Source organism: Phocoena sinus, chromosome 10 (assembly GCF_008692025.1).
Source record: "Phocoena sinus isolate mPhoSin1 chromosome 10, mPhoSin1.pri, whole genome shotgun sequence".
Lineage (NCBI taxonomy): Eukaryota > Metazoa > Chordata > Mammalia > Artiodactyla > Phocoenidae > Phocoena > Phocoena sinus.
The window spans coordinates 95,805,082-95,827,195 of NC_045772.1; the positions used below are offsets into that span (position 1 = coordinate 95,805,082).

Genomic DNA, 22,114 nt, shown 5'->3' on the forward strand with positions numbered 1-22,114 from the left:
AATTCTCTTAGCTTTTGCTTGTCTGTAAAGCTTTTGATTTCTCTTTCGAATTGGAATGAGATCCTTGCCAGGTAGGATAATCTTGGTTGTAGGTTCTTCCCTTTCATCACTTTAAATATACCGTGCCACTCCCTTCTGGCTTTTAGAGTGCTGCTGAGAAATCAGCTGTTAACCTTATGGGAGTTCCCTTGTTTGTTATTTGTCATTTTTCCCTTTTGCTTTCAATAATTTGTCTTTAATTTTTGTCAGTTTGATTACTATGTGTCTCAGCGTGTTTCTCCTTGGGTTTATCCTGCCTGGGACTCGCTGCGCTTCCTGGACTTGGGTGGCTATTTCCTTTCCCGTGTTAGGGAACTTTTTGACTATAATCTCTTCAAGTATTTTCTTGGGTCATTTCTCTCTCTCTTCTCCTTCTGGGACCCCTATAATGCAAATGTTGTTGCGTTTAATGTTGTCCCAGAGGTCTCTTAGGCTGTCTTAATTTCTTTTCATTCTTTTTTCTTTATTTTGTTCCACAGCAGTGAATTCCACCATACTGTCTTCCAGGTCACTTATCTATTCTCTGCCTCAGTTATTCTGCTATTGATTCCTTCTAGTGTAGTTTTCATTTCAGTTGTTGTATTGCTCATCTCTGTTTGTTTGCTCTTTAATTCTTCTAGGTCTTTGTTAAACATTTCTTGCATCTTCTCGATCTTTGCCTCCATTCTTTTTCCGAGGTCCTGGATCATCTTCATTATCATTATTCTGAATTCTTTTTCTGGAAGGTTGCCTATCTCCACTTCATTTAGTTGTTTTTCTGGGGTTTTATCTTGTTCCTTCATCTTGTACAAAGTCCTCTCTGCCTTTTCATTTTGTCTATCTTTCTGTAAATGCGGTTTTCCTTCCACAGGCTGCAGAATTATAGTTCTTCTTGCTTCTGCTGCCTGCCCTCTGGTGGATGAAGCTATCTAAGAGGCTTGTGCAGTCTTCCTGATGGGAGGGACTGGTGGTGGGTAGAGCTGGGTGTTGCTCTGTTGGGCAGAGCTCAGTAAAATTTTAATCCCCTTGTCTACTGATGGGTGGGGATGGGTTCCCTCCCTGTTGGTTGTTTGGCCTGAGGCGACCCAGTGCTGGAGCCTACCAGGCTTTTTGGTGGGGCTAATAGCGGGCTCTGGGAGGGCTCACACCAAGGAGTACTTCCCAGAACTTCTGCTGCCAGTGTCCTTGTCACCATGGTGACCCACAGCCACCGCCCATCTCTGCAGGAGACCCTCAAGCATTAGCAGGTAGGTCTGGTTCAGTCTCCTATGGGGTCACTGCTCCTTCCCCTGGGTCCCAATGCGCACACTACATTGTGTGTGCCCTCCAAGGGTGGAGTCTCTGTTTCCCCCAGTCCTGTCAAAGTCCTGCAATCAAATCCCGCTAGCCTTCAAAGTCTGATTCTCTAGGAATTCCTCCTCCTGTTGCCAGACCCCCAGGTTGGGAAGCCTGACGTGGGGCTCTGAACCTTCACTCCAGTGGGTGGACTTCTGTGGTATAAGTGTTTTCCAGTATGTGAGTCACCCACCCAGCGGTTATGGGATTTGATTTTATTGTGATTGTGCCCTTCCTACCATCTCATTGCGGCTTCTCCTTTGTCTTTGGATGTGGGGTATCTTTTTTGGTGAGTTCCAGCGTCTTCCTGTCTATGTTCAGCAGTTAGTTGCGATTCCGGTGTTCTCGCAAGAGGGAGTGAGCGCACGTCCTTCTACTCTGCCATCTTGAACCAATCTCCAAGGCACTTTAGTTTATTTAACATTCAGGCAGAGGGGCAGGGTTCCCTGTGGCAGGCTATCGTGTATGTTACAGCTATAGACAGCATCCTTTTAGTGATTATAATAACAAAAGCAACAAAAAGCAAAGGTAAAAGAAATAGATTTTGCTCTTCCCTGTTACAGATGGGCATAGATAGGTTACTAAGTGGTGCTTGCAGTGATGGAGGTGGTGGTGGAGGTGCCCCGGGAGCCTCCATCAACAAGGGAGGAGCAGGTGGTGCTGGGCAAAATTAGGGCTACAATGGATTCCTAACAGCCAGCGTTGTAAAACTGTCATCCAACTTTTCATTTGGAATCCTGGAATCCTCCACCATTGGAGGAAGAGAACTTTTCTTTTCTCTTTGTACCATCAGTCTACTACCTGGCTGCTCACTTTTTTTTTTTCTTTTTTCTTTTTTTCAGTGCGGGCCTCTCACTGTTGTGGCCTCTCCCGTTGCGGAGCACAGGCTCCGGACGCGCAGGCTCAGCGGCCATGGCTCACGGGCCCAGCCGCTCCGCGGCACGTGGGACCTTCCCGGACCGGGGCACGAACCCGCGTCCCCTGAATCGGCAGGCGGACTCTCAACCACTGCGCCACCAGGGAAGCCCGTGGCTGCTCACTTTTTGTTTGTGTGTTTGTTTTTCTTTTTTCCATGCCTCGTGGCATGTGGAATCTTATTTCCCCAACCAGGAATAGAACCTGTGCCCCCTGCAGTGGAAGTGCAGAATCCTAATCACTGGACTGCCAGGGAAGTCCCTCACTTTCTTTATTATGTAATTGCATGATGCTTGAACATACGGGATCTCCCTTGCTTTCCATTCCTGTGACAAAGCAATTCTAGCTGGAGAATGATACAAGACTTTAGGCTACTAAACAAAGGCCACCTCTACTCGCTTTCAAGAATGTACATTGGCCAAACAGCATTACAATAAAATATGATTCTTTTTTTAGTCATAGGTTTATAACTATAGGTCCACCAGCCTGCCAGAGTTTTCCCCAGGGGGCTGTTGGATGGAATCAAAGAAGTGCTTCCCATATTCGATCAGAAAAACATTCATGCGGGCACAGACCAAAAGCAAATCAGAATCCTCACCAGCAAACGGGAGCCTCAAACCAGAACAACAAAACCAAACAGCACAAAGCTCAAATTGGCTTCCAAGTCCCACTAAGCCCGTGACTTTAGTCCAAGAGGCACCTTCCAAATGGGATTCCTGAAATGGGGAATCCCTCCCAGTGGGAACCAGGAGTTCCCCAAACAGACAAGGCCAAAGGGGCCTCGGCGTGCAAGCTGGGGGACTTACCCTAATGCTGGCCAAGGTGTTACAGCGTTCCAAATGCTGTTTTCCTCCTTCCCCCAAATAATTCCTCGGAGTAGGAGGTTCAGGCTGGCGTGGGGAGGAGGAAGAAAGGAGTGTCCTTGAGGCAAAGGTGGCCTTGGCAGATGCTAGGGCGACCCCATTTCTCCCTCCACTCCGCCTTGGAGTTCTGACTGCCAGCATGGTGAGCTGGGTGTAACCCAGGCTCGACCTTTCCAAACAACAGGTTCCAGGCGATCTGACCTTTTAAGGAGTCCTCCAACCCCCCGCTCTGTATAAGAGGTCGGCACGAACCTCAGAGCTTCTGATCGAGCCAAGGGACCCCAGTGGGGCCATCCCTGAGTTTTTCCCCCATACGAGCCACTGAATTTGTTGCCTAAACCTGGACTCTGTATACTGGGATCAAATTGAATCCCAGAGACAGAGTTTTGGGTGAAGCAGAAAAAAATAGCTTTATTGCTTTGCCAGGCAAAGGGAGCCACTGTGGGCTTAATGCCCTCAAGACTGTGTGTTTCCTCGGATGGGGCAGTGAGGAGTAACGGTTCAAGACGCAGAGTGGTTGATAAAGATCAGGGTATGTGCAGGGTCTGCATTCTTTTCCATCCAGAGATCATCTGAAGACCGTCAAGGCTGGCATCAGGTGGTCTCGTGATGGGCTTCTGTGATTCTCGAGGTTACTACCTTCTCTTTGGGATGAGGAATGCTTACAAAGAGGGGAGTGTAAAGGGGAGTGTTCAAAAGAGAAAAATACTAGCTGCAATGATAAAACTAAGCAGAAACTAAACAGGTCATCTGAAAAGCAAGTCAAAGTGAGTTAGTTAAAACAGGTCAGAGCAAGATGGAGGCTATTCTAATTAGGTTTTAGAAATCTAGCTGGAACATCATATGATGACAAACTACCCTAAAAGCAGAATCTGTGCCCTTCTTTCCACCTCTCAAGGCATTCAATAAATGTCAAGTTGAAATGAATTAAATTGATGGTGAAATTTCAAACCAAACCGGCCTGTGGCACATGGACAGGCCTGCCATTAAAGATCATGAGTCTTGAAATGTCCTGAAATAGACGTGCTATACATGTTGTATATAATTTATTTCTATTTTATGCCATTCTGCCCAAATCACAGTGTACAACTTGACTCACTGGCACATGCCTATTTATAGACTGATCTAACTGGACATTTAAGATTCTAAAAGGAAGTAGGGTAATATGGCAACAAAGCCAGGAGGCCAGGAATGCATGTTTCTCTCTAGTTTCGTGTGTGACCTCAGGAGATGACTTGATTAACTCAGGAGTGAATAAACCTGCCAGCAGCAGAACTACTAGCGGAAGGAAGTAGCCACTATCTTTTTAACAATTAAAAAAAAATAACATGAAGGTATTAAACACAGACACCACCCGCCCCCCCAAGTCAAAATCTATTTCTTCAACTCAGGAAATCTGTCAGTAACAGTTCAGACACCACCCACCCCCCCAAGTCAAAATCTATTTCTTCAACTCAGGAAATCTGTCAGTAACAGTTCAGTTCAATTCAGAAGTACTCAAGTTTTAAGGTAAGAAAGGTCATGAAAGAAAGGTTGATCATTATCAGGCTAATGTCAGAACACCATTATCATAGTCAATGTCATACTCGAGAGTGGCCTAGTGGTTAGGATTCAGGCTTTCATTGCCGTGACCCGGGTTCAATCCCTGGCTGGGGAACTGAGATCCTGAAAGCCCAGGCGCGGTCCAACAAAAAGTAGTATCGGAGGTGAGGTGCATGCAGCCTGGGGGACGTACACCTTGAAACATCTGGGTGGGGGAAAGAAGATATTAGAACTTCCATCCCTGAGACACTGAGATGAGGGAAGAAAGCATTAGAACTTCTGTTTAAAACTTTTAAAGTACCATATACTAATATAGTAGTTAATTAATATAATTTGAATAATCATGTATTCATATATTGTGGTATATGCTAATTTTCACTTACTATTCAATATAGCAACATAGTCGTTAATTGTTATGATTTGAATAATTAAATATTCACATATTGGGGTGTATGCTAATTTTTCACTTATAGATATCTGAATAATTTATAGCCAAATAAGCTAGATTTTAAGCACTATGGTGAAAGTGACCATCTATCTTTATTTCCCAAGACCTAGTACAGTAACTGGCATATAATAGACACTCAATAAATAATAAAAGTAAAACTAGAGATAATTTACTTCAGAAATAATCTGCCCGACAGGATGATTTGTAATGGGATCACCCCAATCAATATGATCAGTTTACATACTCAAGAAAATAGGCCTGGCATGTGGAGTATTACAAATAAAAGAGCCAGAATTCAACCAAGCATGTTGTTGGATTCCTTCCTGAAGAATATTAATAGGAGCGGCATGGTCTGAAATGACTAGAATTCCTCTAGTGTCTGGATCTGGAGGTTCATGAACCTTGCCATTTAGACTTCAACTAACTCCCTTCCTCTGATTTCCTAATACACATTCGGATGACTACTTGTGCCCTTTTACTTTTAAGGAAACCCAGTATGCTGGCTGGCCCTCTTCCCTTGGCATCTTACCGTAAACTCACACACTGATAACCGGTTCACATGTGAAATTTTTATGACTTTTGCTTATGCTAATCAGACGTCCTTGTTCAAGTCTGAGGGTGCATCAAAAAATCCTGGCCCCTCAAAACAGAGGATACCGCTGGGACCACAGTGGCAAAGCAAAACAACCACTGATTGAGCTTTCTTCTGTTCCATCAATTTCTTAGCTCTTAAATATATAATCTGAAAATATATAATCTGAAAGTGCTTTGTAAACATGTTGGTTCCTACTGTTGGCTTTGTCTCGATTGTTCTACTAACTCGTTCTGAATGATGGTTTGTCCAAAGTCATCTTCTCACTGATACCATCAGAACAGTGTTTCTCATTCCAATGACACGCTTGACAAGCTGAGTGCGTTTTTTGGGGGGGCAGCGCTGCGCTTATGCAGGATCTTAATTCCTTGACTAGGGATCGAACCCATGCCCCCTGCAGGGGGAGCACCGAGTCTTAACCACTGGAGTGCCAGGGAAGTCCCTGAGTGCATTTATTTTTTTTATTTTTTATTTATTTATTTTTTTGCAGTACACGGGCCTCTCACTGTTGTGGCCTCTCCTGTTGCCGAGCACAGGCTCCGGACGCGCAGGCTCAGCAGCCATAGCTCACGGGCCCAGCCGCTCCACGGCATGTGGGATCTTCCCTGACCGGGGCACGAACCCGTGTCCCCTGCATCGGCAGGCGGACTCCGAACCACTGCGCCACCAGGGAAGCATGCTGAGTGCGTTTTAAAGATCAGTTTTTATGGCTGAGTAATATTCCATTGTATATATGTGCCACATCTTCTTTATCCATTCATCTGTCTGTGGACACTTAGGTTGCTTCCATGTCCTGGCTATTGTAAATAGAGCTGCAATGAACATTTTGGTACATGACTCTTTTTGAATTATGGTTTTCTCAGGGTATATGCCCAGTAGTGGGATTGCTGGGTCGTATGGTAGTTCTATTTGCAGTTTTTTAAGGAACCTCCATACTGTTCTCCACAGTGGCTGTATCAATTTACATTCCCACCAACAGTGCAGAGGGTTCCCTTTTCTCCACACCCTCTCCAGCACTTATTGTTTCTAGATTTTTTGATGATGGCCATTCTGACCTGTGTGAGATGATATCTAATTGTAGTTTTGATTTGCATTTCTCTAATGATTAATGATGTTGAGCATTCTTTCACGTGTTTGTTGGCAATCTGTATATCTTCTTTGGAGAAATGTCTATTATGTCTTCTGTCCATTTTTGGTTATTTGTGGTGAGGTGGATGGACCTAGAGTCTGTCATACAGAGTGAAGTAAGTCAGAAAGAGAAAAACAAATACCGTATGCTAACACATATATATGGAATCTAAGAAAAAAAAAAGGTCATGAAGAACCAAGGGGTAAGACGGGAATAAAGACACAGACCTACTAGAGCATGGACTTGAGGATATGGGGAGGGGTAGGGGTAGGATGTGACGAGGTGAGAGAGTGGCATGGACATATATACACTACCAAACCTAAAATAGATAGCTAGTGGGAAGCAGCCGCATAGCACAGGGAGATCAGCTCGGTGCTTTGTGACCACCTAGAGGGGTGGGATAGGGAGGGTGGGAGGGAGGGAGCCGCAAGAGAGAAGAGATATGGGAACATATGTATATGTATAACTGATTCACTTTGTTATAAAGCAGAAACTAACACACCATTGTAAAGCAATTATACTCCAATAAAGTTTTTTTAAATAAATAAATAAAGATCACTTTTGTTTGTGTTCAAATGGTGCATTTAGAGTTGTTACAATCTCGTTGTTACAATCTCTGTAGTTTCTTCTCCGTTGCCCTTACAAATTGTGTATATTCACGGCTGCCCTACACGAAGTCCTAGACAAATAGATTGCCAAGAGATTTTGTATTCACTCTACACAAATGATTGTTAACAGTCTGTGAATGTCCTTAGTGTCCAATAACAGCATAATGGGTAAACCAGTTGTGTAATATGCATGTAATGGATTACTATCCAGCTATGGAAAAAATCAGTTATATTCATACCTGTATCAACCTATAAGAATTTCTGAAATAATAAATTAAGAGAAATAAAGGGTTAGAGGGCTTCTCTGGTGGCACAGTGGTTGAGAGTCCGCCGGCCGATGCTGGGGACATGGGCTCGTGCCCCGGTCTGGGAGGATCCCACATGCCGTGGAGCGGCTGGGCCCGTGAGCCATGGCCGCTAAGCCTGCAAGTCCGGAGCCTGTGCTCCGCAACGGGCGAGGCCACAGCAGTGAGAGGCCCACGTACCGCAAAAAAAAAAAAAAAAAAAAAAAAAAAAGGTTAGAAAAATACACTGCAATATTGTTTCTATAAAGTTTACATATTTGTGAAGCAACACTTTATAATGTCTATGGATCCAAATATATGTAGTAAAATTATAAAGAAATGAATGGGAAAGGTGGACACCAAACTCAGGATGGTGGTTTCATTAGGAGGATGGGAAAAGGGACTGGGAGGGTTATGCAGGCGTTTTTGCATATATACATAATATAGTTAAATTATAATAATCTACATTTTAAAATTTTTAAATAAAAACAAAAGATCAGGTTAAAAATGACAGCAATAATACAGATGAGAATGGTGAGGCTGATTTAAGGTAGTGACAATTGGAATTAAAGAAACGACTAGGGCTTCCCTGGTGGTGCAGTGGTTGAGAATCTGCCTGCTACTGCAGGGGACACGGGTTCAAGCCCTGGTCTGGGAAGATCCCACATGCCACGGAGCAACTAGGCCCGTGAGCCACAACTACTGAGCCTGCCCCTCTGGAGCCTGTGCTTCGCAACAAGAGAGGCCGAGATAGTGAGAGGCCCACGCACCGCGATGAAGAGTGGCCCCTGCTTGCCCCAACTAGAGAAAGCCCTCGCACAGAAACGAAGACGCAACGCAGCCAAAATAAATGAATTAATTAATAATTTTTAAAAAACCGAGTAGCTATTATCATCATTGAAGTAAAAACTTTAAAAAAGAAAAAGAAAAAGAAACGACTAAATAAAGCAGTGATTCACAGACTTTTCCTCTTTAATTCTCCAAACAAGAGAATTAAGTGACTTCATACTTCCTGATATAACCCAAAGTATCCTACCAACTCTAGAGTTTTACATTTGAAGTCCATGTGAATTTTGCATTTTACCCCATAATATATGCATATTTGTTTTAAGATCAATATATTTTATTTAATATATATCTTCTATTAATTATATAAGAGTCAACTTATACTTTTAACCCTGTAATTTCATGTCTGAAATTTTTCTATGGAGATGGGGACAAAATGTGGAGAATGATTTGTGAACAGAGTCATAACACTATTCCACCATGAAAATTGCAAATAACACAATGTCCAATGATAACATTCTTTTACGTAAAATATGTATCTAAATAATTGTATATAATACAGTCATTAAATTAACTATGTAGATGTTGGTGATTTGAAAAAAATTTCTATAAGTGAATACAAGAAGATACAAAATTATATGTATGCTCTGATCTTAGCTATAGGATATATAATATTCATAAAAGAAAGGAAATGTTCATGAACATTTATGAATATTCAAATGAATGAATATTTGAATGAATATTCATAAAAGGAAATATAGATATCAATATAGATTTCAAGTACTCTTTTGATATATTTTTCTGCATTATTTTATATATATATATTTTTAATTTTATTTATTTATTTATTTGGGTGCATGGGATCTTTAGTTGCGGCATGCTGGATCTAGTTCCCTGACCAGGGATCGAACCCAGGCCCCCTGTATTGGGAGTGCAGAGTCTTACCACCAGGGAAGTCCCTATATATATATATACATACACATACGTATATATATGTATATATATATTTTTTAAGTAACACTGTTAGCATAGCATATGAGGTCTGGCAGAGAAAGTTGATTTTATTTTATTTTTTTAAATTTTATTCTATTCTATTTATTTTTCTGGGCTTGTGCTGCGCTGCTTGTGGGATCTTAGTTCCCCAACTATGGACTGAACCCGGGCCTCGGTGGTGAAAGTGCTGAGTCCTAACCACTGGACCGTCAGGGAATTCACAAAGTAGATGACTTTAGAAAAATTGGATATTTAGCTGCTCTAAATCTCACCTTCTTTATCTATGAAACATAAATAACAATGTTTACCTCAAAGACCAGTGGAATATATTTATAAGAAGCACATAGAATAATGCCTGCCTATAATAGAAGATCAATAAATGACTGCTTCCTTCTATCTAGAATCTAATATACTCCCATGAGCGTAATGCAGAAAATTAACTAAGATCATTAAGGCTGTGTGTGTGTGTGTGTGTGTGTAACTCGGGACATCATTAATCAGGATGGATTTTCCAAGAAGACAAATTGTAAACATAAATATACTGACAATTCAGATCCAAAGGTCATAAGCCAGATAGTTTTATTAGAACATTTACCCCAAGAACACCCCTTCTGTTCTATTGCTGACAGTCTAGCCACACCCGCACTCATCAACTACCATGTTTTCATAATGCCGTAGAATGACATTGTCATCGTTGTCCTGATAGAGCATGGAGATGGGGGACAGCTTGGTGGGAATGCAGACAGCCTGGGGAACTGCTGGGTCAATGGCGTGCATCAGCGCTTGCATGAAAGCATAATTGGAGCTGTTGAGGGAGGTGGTCAGTGAGAAAGGACAATCTCCGTGGCAGTAATTTGCCATGAAACCCTTGGGGGCAATGATCCACTTGTGCCAACCCAGGTCCCGGAAGTTGATGAACAGCTGGTGACGATGGCAGAGGTTCTTGCAAGAAGCCTTAGAGGCAGGGATGGCTGCTCTCCTTTTGCGGGTAGGAGGGTGGCACTGCTCAGGGTTGAGGGTGACCACCAACAGGGAAGCGTGAAGAGAACGTCTCAGTCTGGCGCAGGTGTCCTCAAGCTGAAAATTCACCCCAGAGGCTCTGCCTCCTTTGACCAGTATCTCTAGGAACAAACCTAAGTTCTTCTGGGGGTAATTATTCCTCTTAGCCACATCCAACAGATTGAAGTGAAGGACACCTTGAGGCCATGGTACTGACTGCAGTGCAAACATTTTACCTGTCTTTGGGGTGGCCTGGCCCCGCACATGTGGTCCCTGAACCAGGGACAGAGCCAATTCCAGTTCTGGTCCCAGGTTATAGTAAGTGTTGGGCCCCAGGTCCAGGCCCAGCTGGGCCATTGTTAACTGTTCCTCATCTTTAATCGCAGACAGGTTAAAGGAGAGGAGCTTCTGTAGGTGGGAGGAGGCTTGGGAAAGGCTCTCGGAGTAAAGAAAGAAACCTAGATGGGGACAGAGAGATGTGAGTCACCTCCACCTGTGTGATGTAAATGTCAAATGTTATATGTATATCCACGTATACAAAACAAGGGCAGGAAATTCTCAGCTATACTTAAACTCAGCCATTTGGGAGGATTTGTTTCACTCCTCATTTATGGCCAGAGGTTCTTATCTTCATATTGCAGGTCCTCAAGGGATCCTGAATAGAATTTAGAAGGTCTATAATCTTGGATGGGAAAAAGAATCACATCTTTATCTTCACTAAACTCTAAGTGACATTTAGCATTTCTTTAAATTATGAATATAGGCGACAAATCCCAATAATATTGTAAGCGTCTATGACACTGTTACCAATAAAAATCATAGGTATGTTCATATATTAAGTTGTTGCAAATAGCTTAAAATGACATTTATGCTCGAACTACTTTGAATTGATGGTATAGTCCCTTCTTTAGATCTTGTTATTTGTTGCATGAATACAATATCATATGCATTACTATACACACATTCATTTAAAATATTTCTATAAATGTATTTCAGTATTTAATTGGTTTCTTTTAAAATTCTAAATATTTTATCTTAGGCATATAAACCTTTTTCTGAGAAGGGGTTCATTGGCTTCAACTGCCAGCCAAAGGGACCTATGGCACGAAAATGTTTAAGAACGCCCCACGCTGTCAGGTGTTGTAACCACTTAGATTTACTTCAAAACAAACGCCTGTCATCCAGCCAAGGCTGGCCCTCTGGAGCTCCCTTTTGTTGTATCCTTAGGTAATTCTTATCTAAAGCCCACAGTTTTCAATGTCAATAATTTCTAGTCTTATACTTTTTTTTTTTTTTGCGGTACGCGGGCCTCTCACTGTTGGGGCCCCTCCCGTTGCAGAGCACAGGCTCTGGACGCGCAGGCCCAGCAGCCATGGCTCACGGGCCCAACCTCTCCGCAGCATGTGGGATCTTCCCGGACGGGGGCACGAACCCGTGTCCCCTGCATCGGCAGGCGGACTCTCAACCACTGTGCCACCAGGGAAGCCCTCTAGTCTTATACTTTTGTTTTTTTTTTTTTTTTTTTTTTTTTTTTTTTATGATACGCGGGCCTCTCACTGTTGTGGCCTCTCCCGTTGCGGAGCGCAGGCTCTGGACGCGCAGGCTCAGCGGCCATGGCTCACAGGCCCAGCTGCTCCGCGGTATGTGGGATCTTCCCGGACCGGGGCACGAACCCGTGTCCCCTGCATCGGCAGGCGGACTCTCAACCACTGCACCACCAGGGAAGCCCTAGTCTTATACTTTTGAATACTTCTCCCACTTCACTGGAAATTGAGATGCAATGTGATTCTTCAATTTCTCCACATGGACCCCCTTCTCTGTATCTTTTGAAATTGTGCTGAACTCTCCCTGTTTGCAAAGCTAACTTCTCTGCTTAGATTTTCATACATCACCTACTCCTCTAGGAAAAGGCCCAATAGAGGATACATTTACCCTTTTTGTTTGTTTGTTTTGCATCTTCAATTTCTCTCCACAAATAACTTCTTTGACCTGATGCCACCATTTTGTTTGGTAGGGCGGCTCTACCCTAAGAGATTTTCTAAGCTCATTCAGATTGTGGAGAAATTACAATGGAAACCCAGGTATTCTAACCATTCCACCACAATGCCTCTTCAAGCTCATTTAAAAAACAACAAAATTAAAAAGCATTTAAAATTACCCAGGTTCCTGTTCAAGTCTACTATATCATCTCTCCGTTTCTTTTCATTGACCATCTTCTTAAAAAGATTAGTCTATGTTTGCTGTCTCTACTGCTTAACATATATTCTTGTTATTGTCCAACTCTCTTACCCTTACTGGTCCACTGAAATAAACATCTTTAAGTGTTGACTAACCAGCAAATGCAGGGATGTTTTCACAGGGCTTATCCTTCTCAACCTCTGTGAACAGTTGATCTCTCCTGTTCACAGCTTTAATTCTAACATATTAGTCTTACTTTTTACTCGTATCACTAAATCACATTCCTTAGGCATGAAAAAAAACCCAAAAGACAGAGAGAAAAAGATGAACAGATTTGAAAACGTGAAAATAAAAGGCTTCTATATTCAAAAGACATCATGAACAAAATTAAAAGCTGAAAGAACAACCAAGAATACTTGTAATATGTCTATAAAGAGCTTTTACAGACAATTAAGAGGCCTCACAAATGATTAAGGAAGAGAATCCTCAACAGGAAAAGGGTCATAATGTGTAAATAATGTATACATTATTTAATGTATAAATTTGAAAATTTAATGTATAAATTTTCAAATAGTAATACAATTATTTGAAAAATAAAAATGAATGATTCACATTTTAAGATAATAAACATGATAAATATAGTCAATACTGCTGTATGTCGTGTATAAAAGAGTAAGTAAATTCTAAGTTTCTAGCACAAGGAAAACATTTCTTTTCTGTTTCTGTGACTTTGTATCTATCTGAGACAGTGGATGTTTGCTCTACTTATTGGGTTTATTGTTGTTGTTTTGGCTGCACAGCGCGGCTTCTGGGATTTTTAGTTCTCCAATCAGGGATCGAACTTAAGCCATGGCAGTGAAAGCGCCAAGTCCTAACCACTGGGCCGCCAGGGACTTCCCTCACTATACTTACTGAGATAATTGTTTTGTGGTATACGTAAATCAAATCATTGTGCTGTACACCTTAGACTTATACAGTGCTGTATGTCAATTATATCTCAATAAAGCTGGAAGAAAAAAAAGACTATGTTCTAAGTCTCAAATAAATAAATAAATGATTCATTATCCATTTGAAAGGGCATCGTTCCACCTTATTAAAGAAACATATTAAAACAACGAGATCATGTTTTGCTACCAGATTAACAAAAATTAAAAGCTAAAAGAGTGTTGTTACTGAATGGCCACCCAGTGCAGCACGGAGAAGTACACTGTCATATACTAACAGAATAAAATCCTAGACAGCAATGAAAATGAACTACAAATACACACAACATGGATAAATCTCACAAATGCAATGTTGAGTGAAAGAAGCCAGGCACGAAAATGGATACATTCCACAGTTCCACTTACATGAAGTTCAAAACCAGGCAAAACTAATATGCAATGTCAGGATAGCAGTTACCCTTGTAGAGAAGTAGTGATTAACAGAAGGGGGCATGAAGGATCCTCTGGGGTGCTGGTCACGTACTGTTTCTTGATCTGGGGCTAGTTATTCTGCAAAACTTCATTGAGCTGTTCTGTACAATTTATGCACTTTTCTGAATGTACATTTTATTTCAATAAGTTTCTATTTTAAAGAGACTACTGTCAAAGTAAGTGAGAATTCTCATACACTCAACGTGGAGTATAAATTTTAAAGGGTATTTGCTGTACATCAAAAGTATAAATGTAAAAAAAAAAACAAAACAGTATAAATGTGCCTACCCTTTGACACAACAATCCCCTTCTAAGAACTTATCCAGGGAAATAATAGAAAAAGCGTGCGCACACACACACACGCAAATGGATATAAAGCTGCACTATTATGTTTACGTTCATCAACAGGGCATCAGTTACATAAATTGTAGCATGTCTATACAATGAATATCATATAACCATTAAAACAGGGATAAGTTGACTATATGTTCTGACTTGAACAAAATGTTCATAATATTGGAGGAATGTATAGTATGATCCCATTTATAAAAAATTACAAGTTTATATTTTATATATGCAAAGAAGAAAAGTCTAGAAGAATATACATCAACTATTAATGGTGGTTTTCTCTAGGGGGAGCATTAGGGAGGAGTGATAATGAGATAGTGTCCTTTTCCTGTACCATTAGATAGAATTTTGATCATCACAAAAATTACAAGTTATTTTTTCCATGGTGAAGGGAAGGAAGTAGCCTCAGCTATTTCCTACTCTCTCCTTGGAAAACCCTTCACACCAGCTCCCCTCACCTCTTAACCTTCCTCCAGGAATTGTCCCTGAAGCCCCACCCGCAAGGCATCTAACGTGACACTTAGCACAATGTATGGAAGTCATCTGTATGTTGATGTGTCTTCTATAAACTCTTAAAAAGCTGACTTTGTCATTCATCTCTGTACTCTCACGGTCTTACACAGTTGCCGGCACTTAGTAGGCATCCAATAAATGCTTCTTGGACTCAAATCTTATTTCCAGTTGCTGTAAAACTAACCAGCCAGGGCTCTCAATTCCTCCCACCTCAACCACCTGGGAGGCTATATAGAAATGCAGATTACAACACCCATCTCTGACTTTGAATAAGAATCGGGTTGGGGGGACTTCCCTGGTGGCACAGTGGTTGAAAATCTGCCTGCCAATGCAGGGGACACAGGCCCTCGTCCAGGAAGACCCCACATGACACGGAGCAACTAAGCCCACGTGCCACAACTACTGAGCCTGTGCCCTAGAGCCCGCGAGCTGCAACTACTGAGTCCACGTGCCACAGCTTCTGAAGCCCATGCGCCTAGAGCCCCTGCTCTGCAACAAGAGAAGCCACCGCAGTGAGAAGCCTGTGCGCTGCAATGAAGAGTAGCCCCCGCTTGCCACAACTAGAGAAAGCCCGCGCGCAGCAACGAAGACCCAACGCAGCCAAAAGTAAATAAATAAAATTTTAAAAGACATTAAAAAGAAAAGAATCAGGTGGGGGTGTGAGGGGCAGGAACTAGGCTGGAGAATCAACTTGTAACAGTTGATCTGCGTAATTTTTGGTGGGTGGTCAGTTTGGCAAATTACTGAATTAACTGAAGGGTATGACGATATTATCGTCTTGTATTTACAAATCAAGAATAGTCTTTTCTGGGCTTCCCTGGTGGCGCAGTGGTTGAGAGTCCGCCTGCCGATGCAGGGGACACGGGTTCGTGCCCCGGTACGGGAAGATCCCACGTGCCGCGGAGTGGCTGGGCCCGTGAGCCATGGCCGCTGAGTCTGCGCGTCCAGAGCCTGTGCTCTGCAACGGGCGAGGCCACAGCGGTGAGAGGCCTGTGTACCGCAAAAAAAAAAAAAAAAAAGAATAGTCTTTTCTACCCATCAAAAGTAATGGGAAGGTATGGAGCAGGAAGCAAAAGTCCCGGGCAAACTGAGCCCAGAGGACCAGGGTGAGTAAATTTGGGGCTCAGGAGTGGGAGACTGAGCCCTAATTCCACCCTCACACCTCCACCTAAATTGTAGCTCAAAGCTGTTGATTCAGAAAAAAACATTTTGAATCCTGGCTTTGTTCACATACTAGCTGTATGATCTCGAATAGGTTACAGGTTATCTACTGTCTGAGCCTCAATTTCCTTATTGTTAAAAACTTGATAAGCATACCTGCCTTCCTCTCGGGACAGTGGTTGGGATTAAATAAGATAAAATGTGTAAATTACCAGTACGTGGCCGTCCATGAACCCCTCGGTAATTGTTACTTCCCCTTTATTCCTTTCTTCACACCAGATTCATCTCTAGGAAAGACTCCAATGTCCTCACCTTGATCTGGGAGAAGTCGGAGTATGTTCCCACTGACACCCAGCTCCTTCACGTAGCACAAGTCTTGAGAGACGCCAGTGGTTGCTGCTGCCTCTTGATCCTGGAAAATTCTCTTCAAGATGGAAGGCACAGGTTGGAACTTCTTGGGTGAAGGCTCTTTGTCTAAGCCCAGAGACTGGAGAAAGACACGTTCTTGGAATTGGAATGTCTGGCCCAAGGCCAGGATTAACAGGAGGCCTAGAGCCAAGCCTGGCAGTGAAGGAAGCATGGCCCCTGAGCTGAGGTGAAGCTGGCTAGTGGGGCTGCAGAGAGCTCTAGCGCCTGACTGCCCAGCAATTCAGGTGCTGCTAATTTATCTGAGGTAAGATAATCAGGTGTGAATTGCTCTCTTCCCAGCTCCTCAAAGGCAATTGGATACAAAAGCACAGATTTTTTTTTTCTCTTCCCCAGTTCTGCTCTCTCAGAAAAAAATTCACAAAAGGAAGGTTACCCACGCATGGAGCTAACTCTACAACAATCTGAGATTTGTCAGCAGTAGACTGAGTGGAAAAGAGGTACACATTTATTCTTTTAACAAACATTTATTAAGCATCCATTATGTGCAATGCGCTGAGATGGGTGCTAGGAACATATTATTAGTAATTGAAAGTCTTGTCATTCATAGTCTAATTAGACAAATACACAGGTAGAGTTCTACTAAACTATATCCACAGCCAGGTGGAAAACCAAATCGGGGAGGGAAAACCCCTCCTGGGGAGGTTGATCTACACTCCCCATCTGTTTTCAGCTCTAGGACTGAATTTTGTTCCACTAACTTTGACCTTCCTGATTAAAAGTCAGAAATCAGACTGACTGGGTAATTTCTGTTCCCGTACTTATTAGCTCTGTGACATTGGACATGTCACTTAACCTTCCTAAATTTTGTTTCCTCAACTGAAAAGAGAAACCTGCCTTCTAATTTGCCATAGGAATCTGGTAAGATGATGTGTTTAAAGTGCTCAACACAGAGCCCGCCGAAAGGTAAGCACACACAAAGTGTTCACAGTGGAGAAAACTTCAAAGCTTAGCAGACATTTCTCAGTAAGACATTCAGGGCTGAAAGAACTACACATGTAAAGGCAAGTAGGTTACTGAGCAGTCTAAACAAGGCAGCATACATCAATTTCTGTTTGGTTCTATGTTTTGTTTTGGCCAAACCATTACGAGATTTTTCAACTGCTATAGAAGGATTAGCTTGTTTGTCACCCAAATAATTTTCAAGCTTTTTGAGAACAGTTTATCATTTTACATTATTTTATACCACCTATTTTTTTATCTTGATAAATTTTATTGCTGCAGTATTTGTAGATGGAAAGAGTATATATAGATATATATTTGATTGCCTTTCATTTTTATAAACAGTAAGCAACTGTTTTATGAAAATTTATCAATTGAAACTTTTAAATTGAGAGTGGTGGGAAGGAGGACGGTTTCTAGTGTCATGAATGATTTGGGGTCACAAGTCATTGCCCTGAAATTATAACCATTCATAAACTCAAACCCTTTACATCAGGCTCTCTGAATCTTGGTCAGTTTCTCTCCTACCTTTTTTTTTTTTTTTTGGCTGCATTGGGTCTTCATTGCTGTGAGCAGGCTTTTCTCTAGTTGTGGTGAGCGAGGGCTACTCTTTTTTTTTTTTTTTGAGGGGGGGCTACTCAGTTGCAGTGCGCAGGCTTATTGCGGTGGTTTCTCTTGCTGCGGACTGTGGGCTCTAGGCACATGGGCTTCAGTAGTTGTGGCACACAGGCTCAGTAGTTGTAGCACGCGGGCTCTGGAGCACAGGCTCAGTAGTTGTGGCTCACGGGCTTAGTTGCTCTGCAGCACGTGGGATCTTCCTGGACCAGGGCTCAAACCCATGTCCCCTGCATTGGCAGGCGGATTCTTAAGCACTGCGCCACCAGGGAAACCCAAAAGATTATTGTTAATTAAAGAAAAACAGGGACTTCCCTGGCAGTCCAGTGGTTAAGACTCCAGGCTTCCACTGCAGGGGGGTGTGAGTTCGATCCATGGTTGGGGAACTAAGATCCCGCATGCCATGTGGCACGGCCAAAAAAAAAAAAGAAAGAAAGAAAGAAAAAAAAAGAAAAGACAGACATCTCAAGTTAATGAAGTTAGCGCTCTCCTCTGTACGGGAAGATGCAAGAGTCTGAGTTCATGTAAATCATTCCTTGAATACAAGCATGGCCATTTATTAAACAGAATATGAATGGCCTGAGATATCAGGAAGGGTCTCACTTTCTTTCCCTATAAAATTACAGCATTAAATTTGACCTTCTTTAAAGGTTCTACAAACAAAAACACTATAATTCTAGGGGATTGGGAAGGGGCAATATAGGGGTGGGAGAGTGGGAGGTACAAACTACTGGGTATAAGACAGGCTCAAGGATGTATTGTACAACACGGGGAATATAGCCAATATTTTGTAATAACTGTAAATGGAAAGTAACCTTTCAAAATTGTATAAAATAAAAAAATTTTTAATTAAAAAATAAAACACACACAAAAACAAAATAAACAAACAAAAAAACATTGTAATTCTGGACTTTCAGCCCTAATTAGAAAATCAAAAGCAAGACAATATGGCTAAATATTATAGAACCAGTTCTGAAGTCATGGACTTGGATTAAAATCTCAGCTCTTATCACTTACTGGCAGTGAGGTCCTAGAAAAATTGTTTCTCTGGCCTTTGGTTTTCTAATCAATAAAATGAGAAATATATCAGTTCAACAGAATTATTGTGATCATAAGCATAAAAAATATTCAACTTCGATCGTAAAAAGAAGCAAATTAAGCAATATGGATGGACCTAGAGATTATCATACTAAGTGAAGTAAACCACACAAAGACAAACATCATACAATTTCACTTATATGTGGAATCTAAAATATGGTACAAATGAACTTATTTACAAAACGGAAACATGGGATTCCCTCTCAGTCCAGTGGTTAGGACTCTACCCGTCCAACGCAGGGGCACGGGTTCAATACTGGGCTGGGCAACACCAGCCATGCAGTGTGGCCAAAAACAAACAAAAAAACAAACAAAAAACCAAACCAGACTCAGACATAGAAAATAGAAAAGAAACTTATGGTTACCAAACAGGGGAAGGGGAGTTGGGGATTAACAGATACAAACTACTATATATAAAACAGATAAACAACAAAGTCCTACTGTATAGCACAGGGAACTATAGTCAATATCTTGTAATAACCTATAATGGAAAAGAATATTAAATAGAATATATAAACGTATATATATATACAACTGAATGATTTGCTGTACACCAGAAACTAATGCAACTATACTTCAATCTAAAAATTTAAAAAAAGAGAGAATTTAGAAATAAAAGAAGCAAATTAGGGCTTCCCTGGTGGCGCAGTGGTTGAGAGTCCGCCTGCCGATGCAGGGGATGAGGGTTCGTGCCCCGGTCCAGGAAGATCCCACATGCCGCGGAGCGGCTGGGCCCGTGAGCCATGGCTGCTGGGCCTGCGCGTCCAGAGCCTGTGCTCTGCAACGGGAGGGGCCCCAACAGTGAGAGGCCCGCGTACCGCAAAAAAAAAAAAAAAAAAAAAGAAGCAAATTAAAATTGGGATTGACGTATATACACTAATATGTATAAAATAGATAACTAATAAGAACCTGCTTTATAAAAAAATAAATTAAATAAAATTCAAATAAAAGAAGCAAATTAAAGCAATACAATGTCTGTCTATCCAATTATAAAAGTGAAAAAAAATGAGGAAGCAAGGAAACAAATATTATTACACTCAGCTCTGATACATTAATGTTATATATATATATATATTAATGTATATATATACATTAATATAACATACCTAGAATAAAAGTTTGCAAATATATTAAAAGTTTTAAAACTATTGTGTCCTTCTCATATGAGGTACCTAGAGCAGTCAAATTCATAGTGACAAAAGCAGAATGGTGGTTACAGGGATTGGGGGAGGAAAGAATGGGGAATGGAGAGTTACGGTTTAATGATATAGAGTTTTTGTTTTGCAAGATGAAAACAGTTCTGTAAATGGCTGGTGGTTATGGTAGCACAATGTGACTGTACCTACTGCCACTGGACCATACACTTAAGAATGATTAAACAATAAATTTTATATTATGTGCATTTTACCAAAAATTTTTAAAATAAATTTTTAAAAATGCTCATGTACTTTGCTCAGAAATTCCACTTTTAGAATATTCTTCTTTTTTTTTTTTTTTGTTGGCTGTGCCATGCAGCATTTTAGTTCCTCGATCAGGGATCAAACCTGGGCCCACAGCACTGAACACACCGCATCCTAACCACTGGACCGCCAGGGAATTCCCCTAGAATAGTATTCTTAACCACTAGAATATAAACTACAAAAGGGCAGGGACAGATGATGGGTACTTGATAAATATTTGTTGAGTGAATTAAGTAATGAGAGTGGACAAAGAATTACAAATGTATTCATTTTAGTATTATTTACTATAGAGAAAACTTACAAACAACCAAACTGTACAACACTAAATGCGTTGCGGAACATTCATAAGTTTTATTATTACTCAGCCATACATAATGTTGTAAAAGAATACATAACAGCGTGAAACTCATCCTTAGGAATTCCCTGACGGTCCAGTGGTTAGGACTACACACTCTTACTACTGAGGGCCTGGGTTCAATCCCTGGTTGGGGAACTAAGATCCCACAAGCCATGTGGCGTGGCCAAAAAAGAAATAAAAAAAAAAAAAAAAGAAAAACTTATCCTTAGTAATTTAAGCAAAAAAAAAAGAAATATATAGAAAAGAATCCAATTTTATAAAAATGTGAAAAAAAAAAAAAAATGTGAACAGAAAAAAATTTGGAAAGATGGATATCAATACATTAACAATTGCTATTTATTAGTAATTTTTTGGGTAAATTTCTGTATTTTTCAAATTTTTATAACAAATGTTTTTTGAATTTTATTATCAGCAAAAAGTTACTTAAACAACATACTCTTGACCACCAAAGCACAAAGTGAATTGGATGCTGCTGGCAATCAGTGAACAAATATCTACTGAGTGTCTAAAAAAACTGTTTTAAGTATTAGGGACATAGAAGTGGCAAAACAAAGTCCCATAGGTAAAGAACTGGGGAAACATTTTAAGAACTAAGGAGGACTTCAAAAAATAATGAAGTTTCTCCAACCGTGATGCTCTACCTCACTCACAACCTCCTACTGATATTTGTACATATATGAGCTCCTTTTCTTGTAATAAAAAGATCTGGGGTTTTTTGTTTTGTCTTGTTTTTTGTCTTTTAACCTTTTCTAACTCAGCTGAATTGTGGACACATCCTCCATCCTCTCTAAACATGATAGCAAGCCATAGCGTTAGTGTGGACATAGAAAAGTTGAGAAGACTCTTCAAGAATTAAGGAAAATTCATTGAGATTTCTCATACTAATTATAACACACACCCTGGTGACCATGCACAACTCTCTTAGTAGTCTCTAGAGAAGAGAGGAATGACGCAGCAATGAGGGATTACCCAAATAAATAGAGTATAAATTTGCTGAGGGCACCTGCAAAGCCAGCACACTAAAAATAAATTTTCAGAAAGAAATTTTTTTTTTTTTTTTTTTTTGCGGTACGCGGGCGCCTCACTGT

The 22,114-nt window shown here is 41.1% G+C and overlaps 1 protein-coding gene across 1 annotated transcript; it reads right to left on the reverse strand.

The window, feature by feature from the left end:
- Positions 1-10,143: 10,143 nt before the first annotated feature.
- Positions 10,144-16,707, reverse strand: GDF3 (growth differentiation factor 3). Its single transcript, XM_032647114.1, has 2 exons — positions 16,440-16,707; positions 10,144-10,970 (listed from the first exon to the last, which is right to left on the reverse strand). The coding sequence occupies exons 1-2, from the start codon at positions 16,705-16,707 to the stop codon at positions 10,144-10,146; spliced, it is 1,095 nt and encodes a 364-aa protein (XP_032503005.1).
- Between the last annotated feature and the right edge of the window lie 5,407 nt (positions 16,708-22,114).

Excerpts from the sequence above, each read along its gene's own strand:
- GDF3 (XM_032647114.1), bottom strand. The coding sequence starts at position 16,707 with ATGCTTCCTTCACTGCCAGGCTTGGCTCTAGGCCTCCTGTTAATCCTG. Across the intron at positions 10,971-16,439 it reads CCGACTTCTCCCAGATCAAG|GTTTCTTTCTTTACTCCGAG; the intron begins GTGAGGACATTG and ends GTCCCCATCTAG.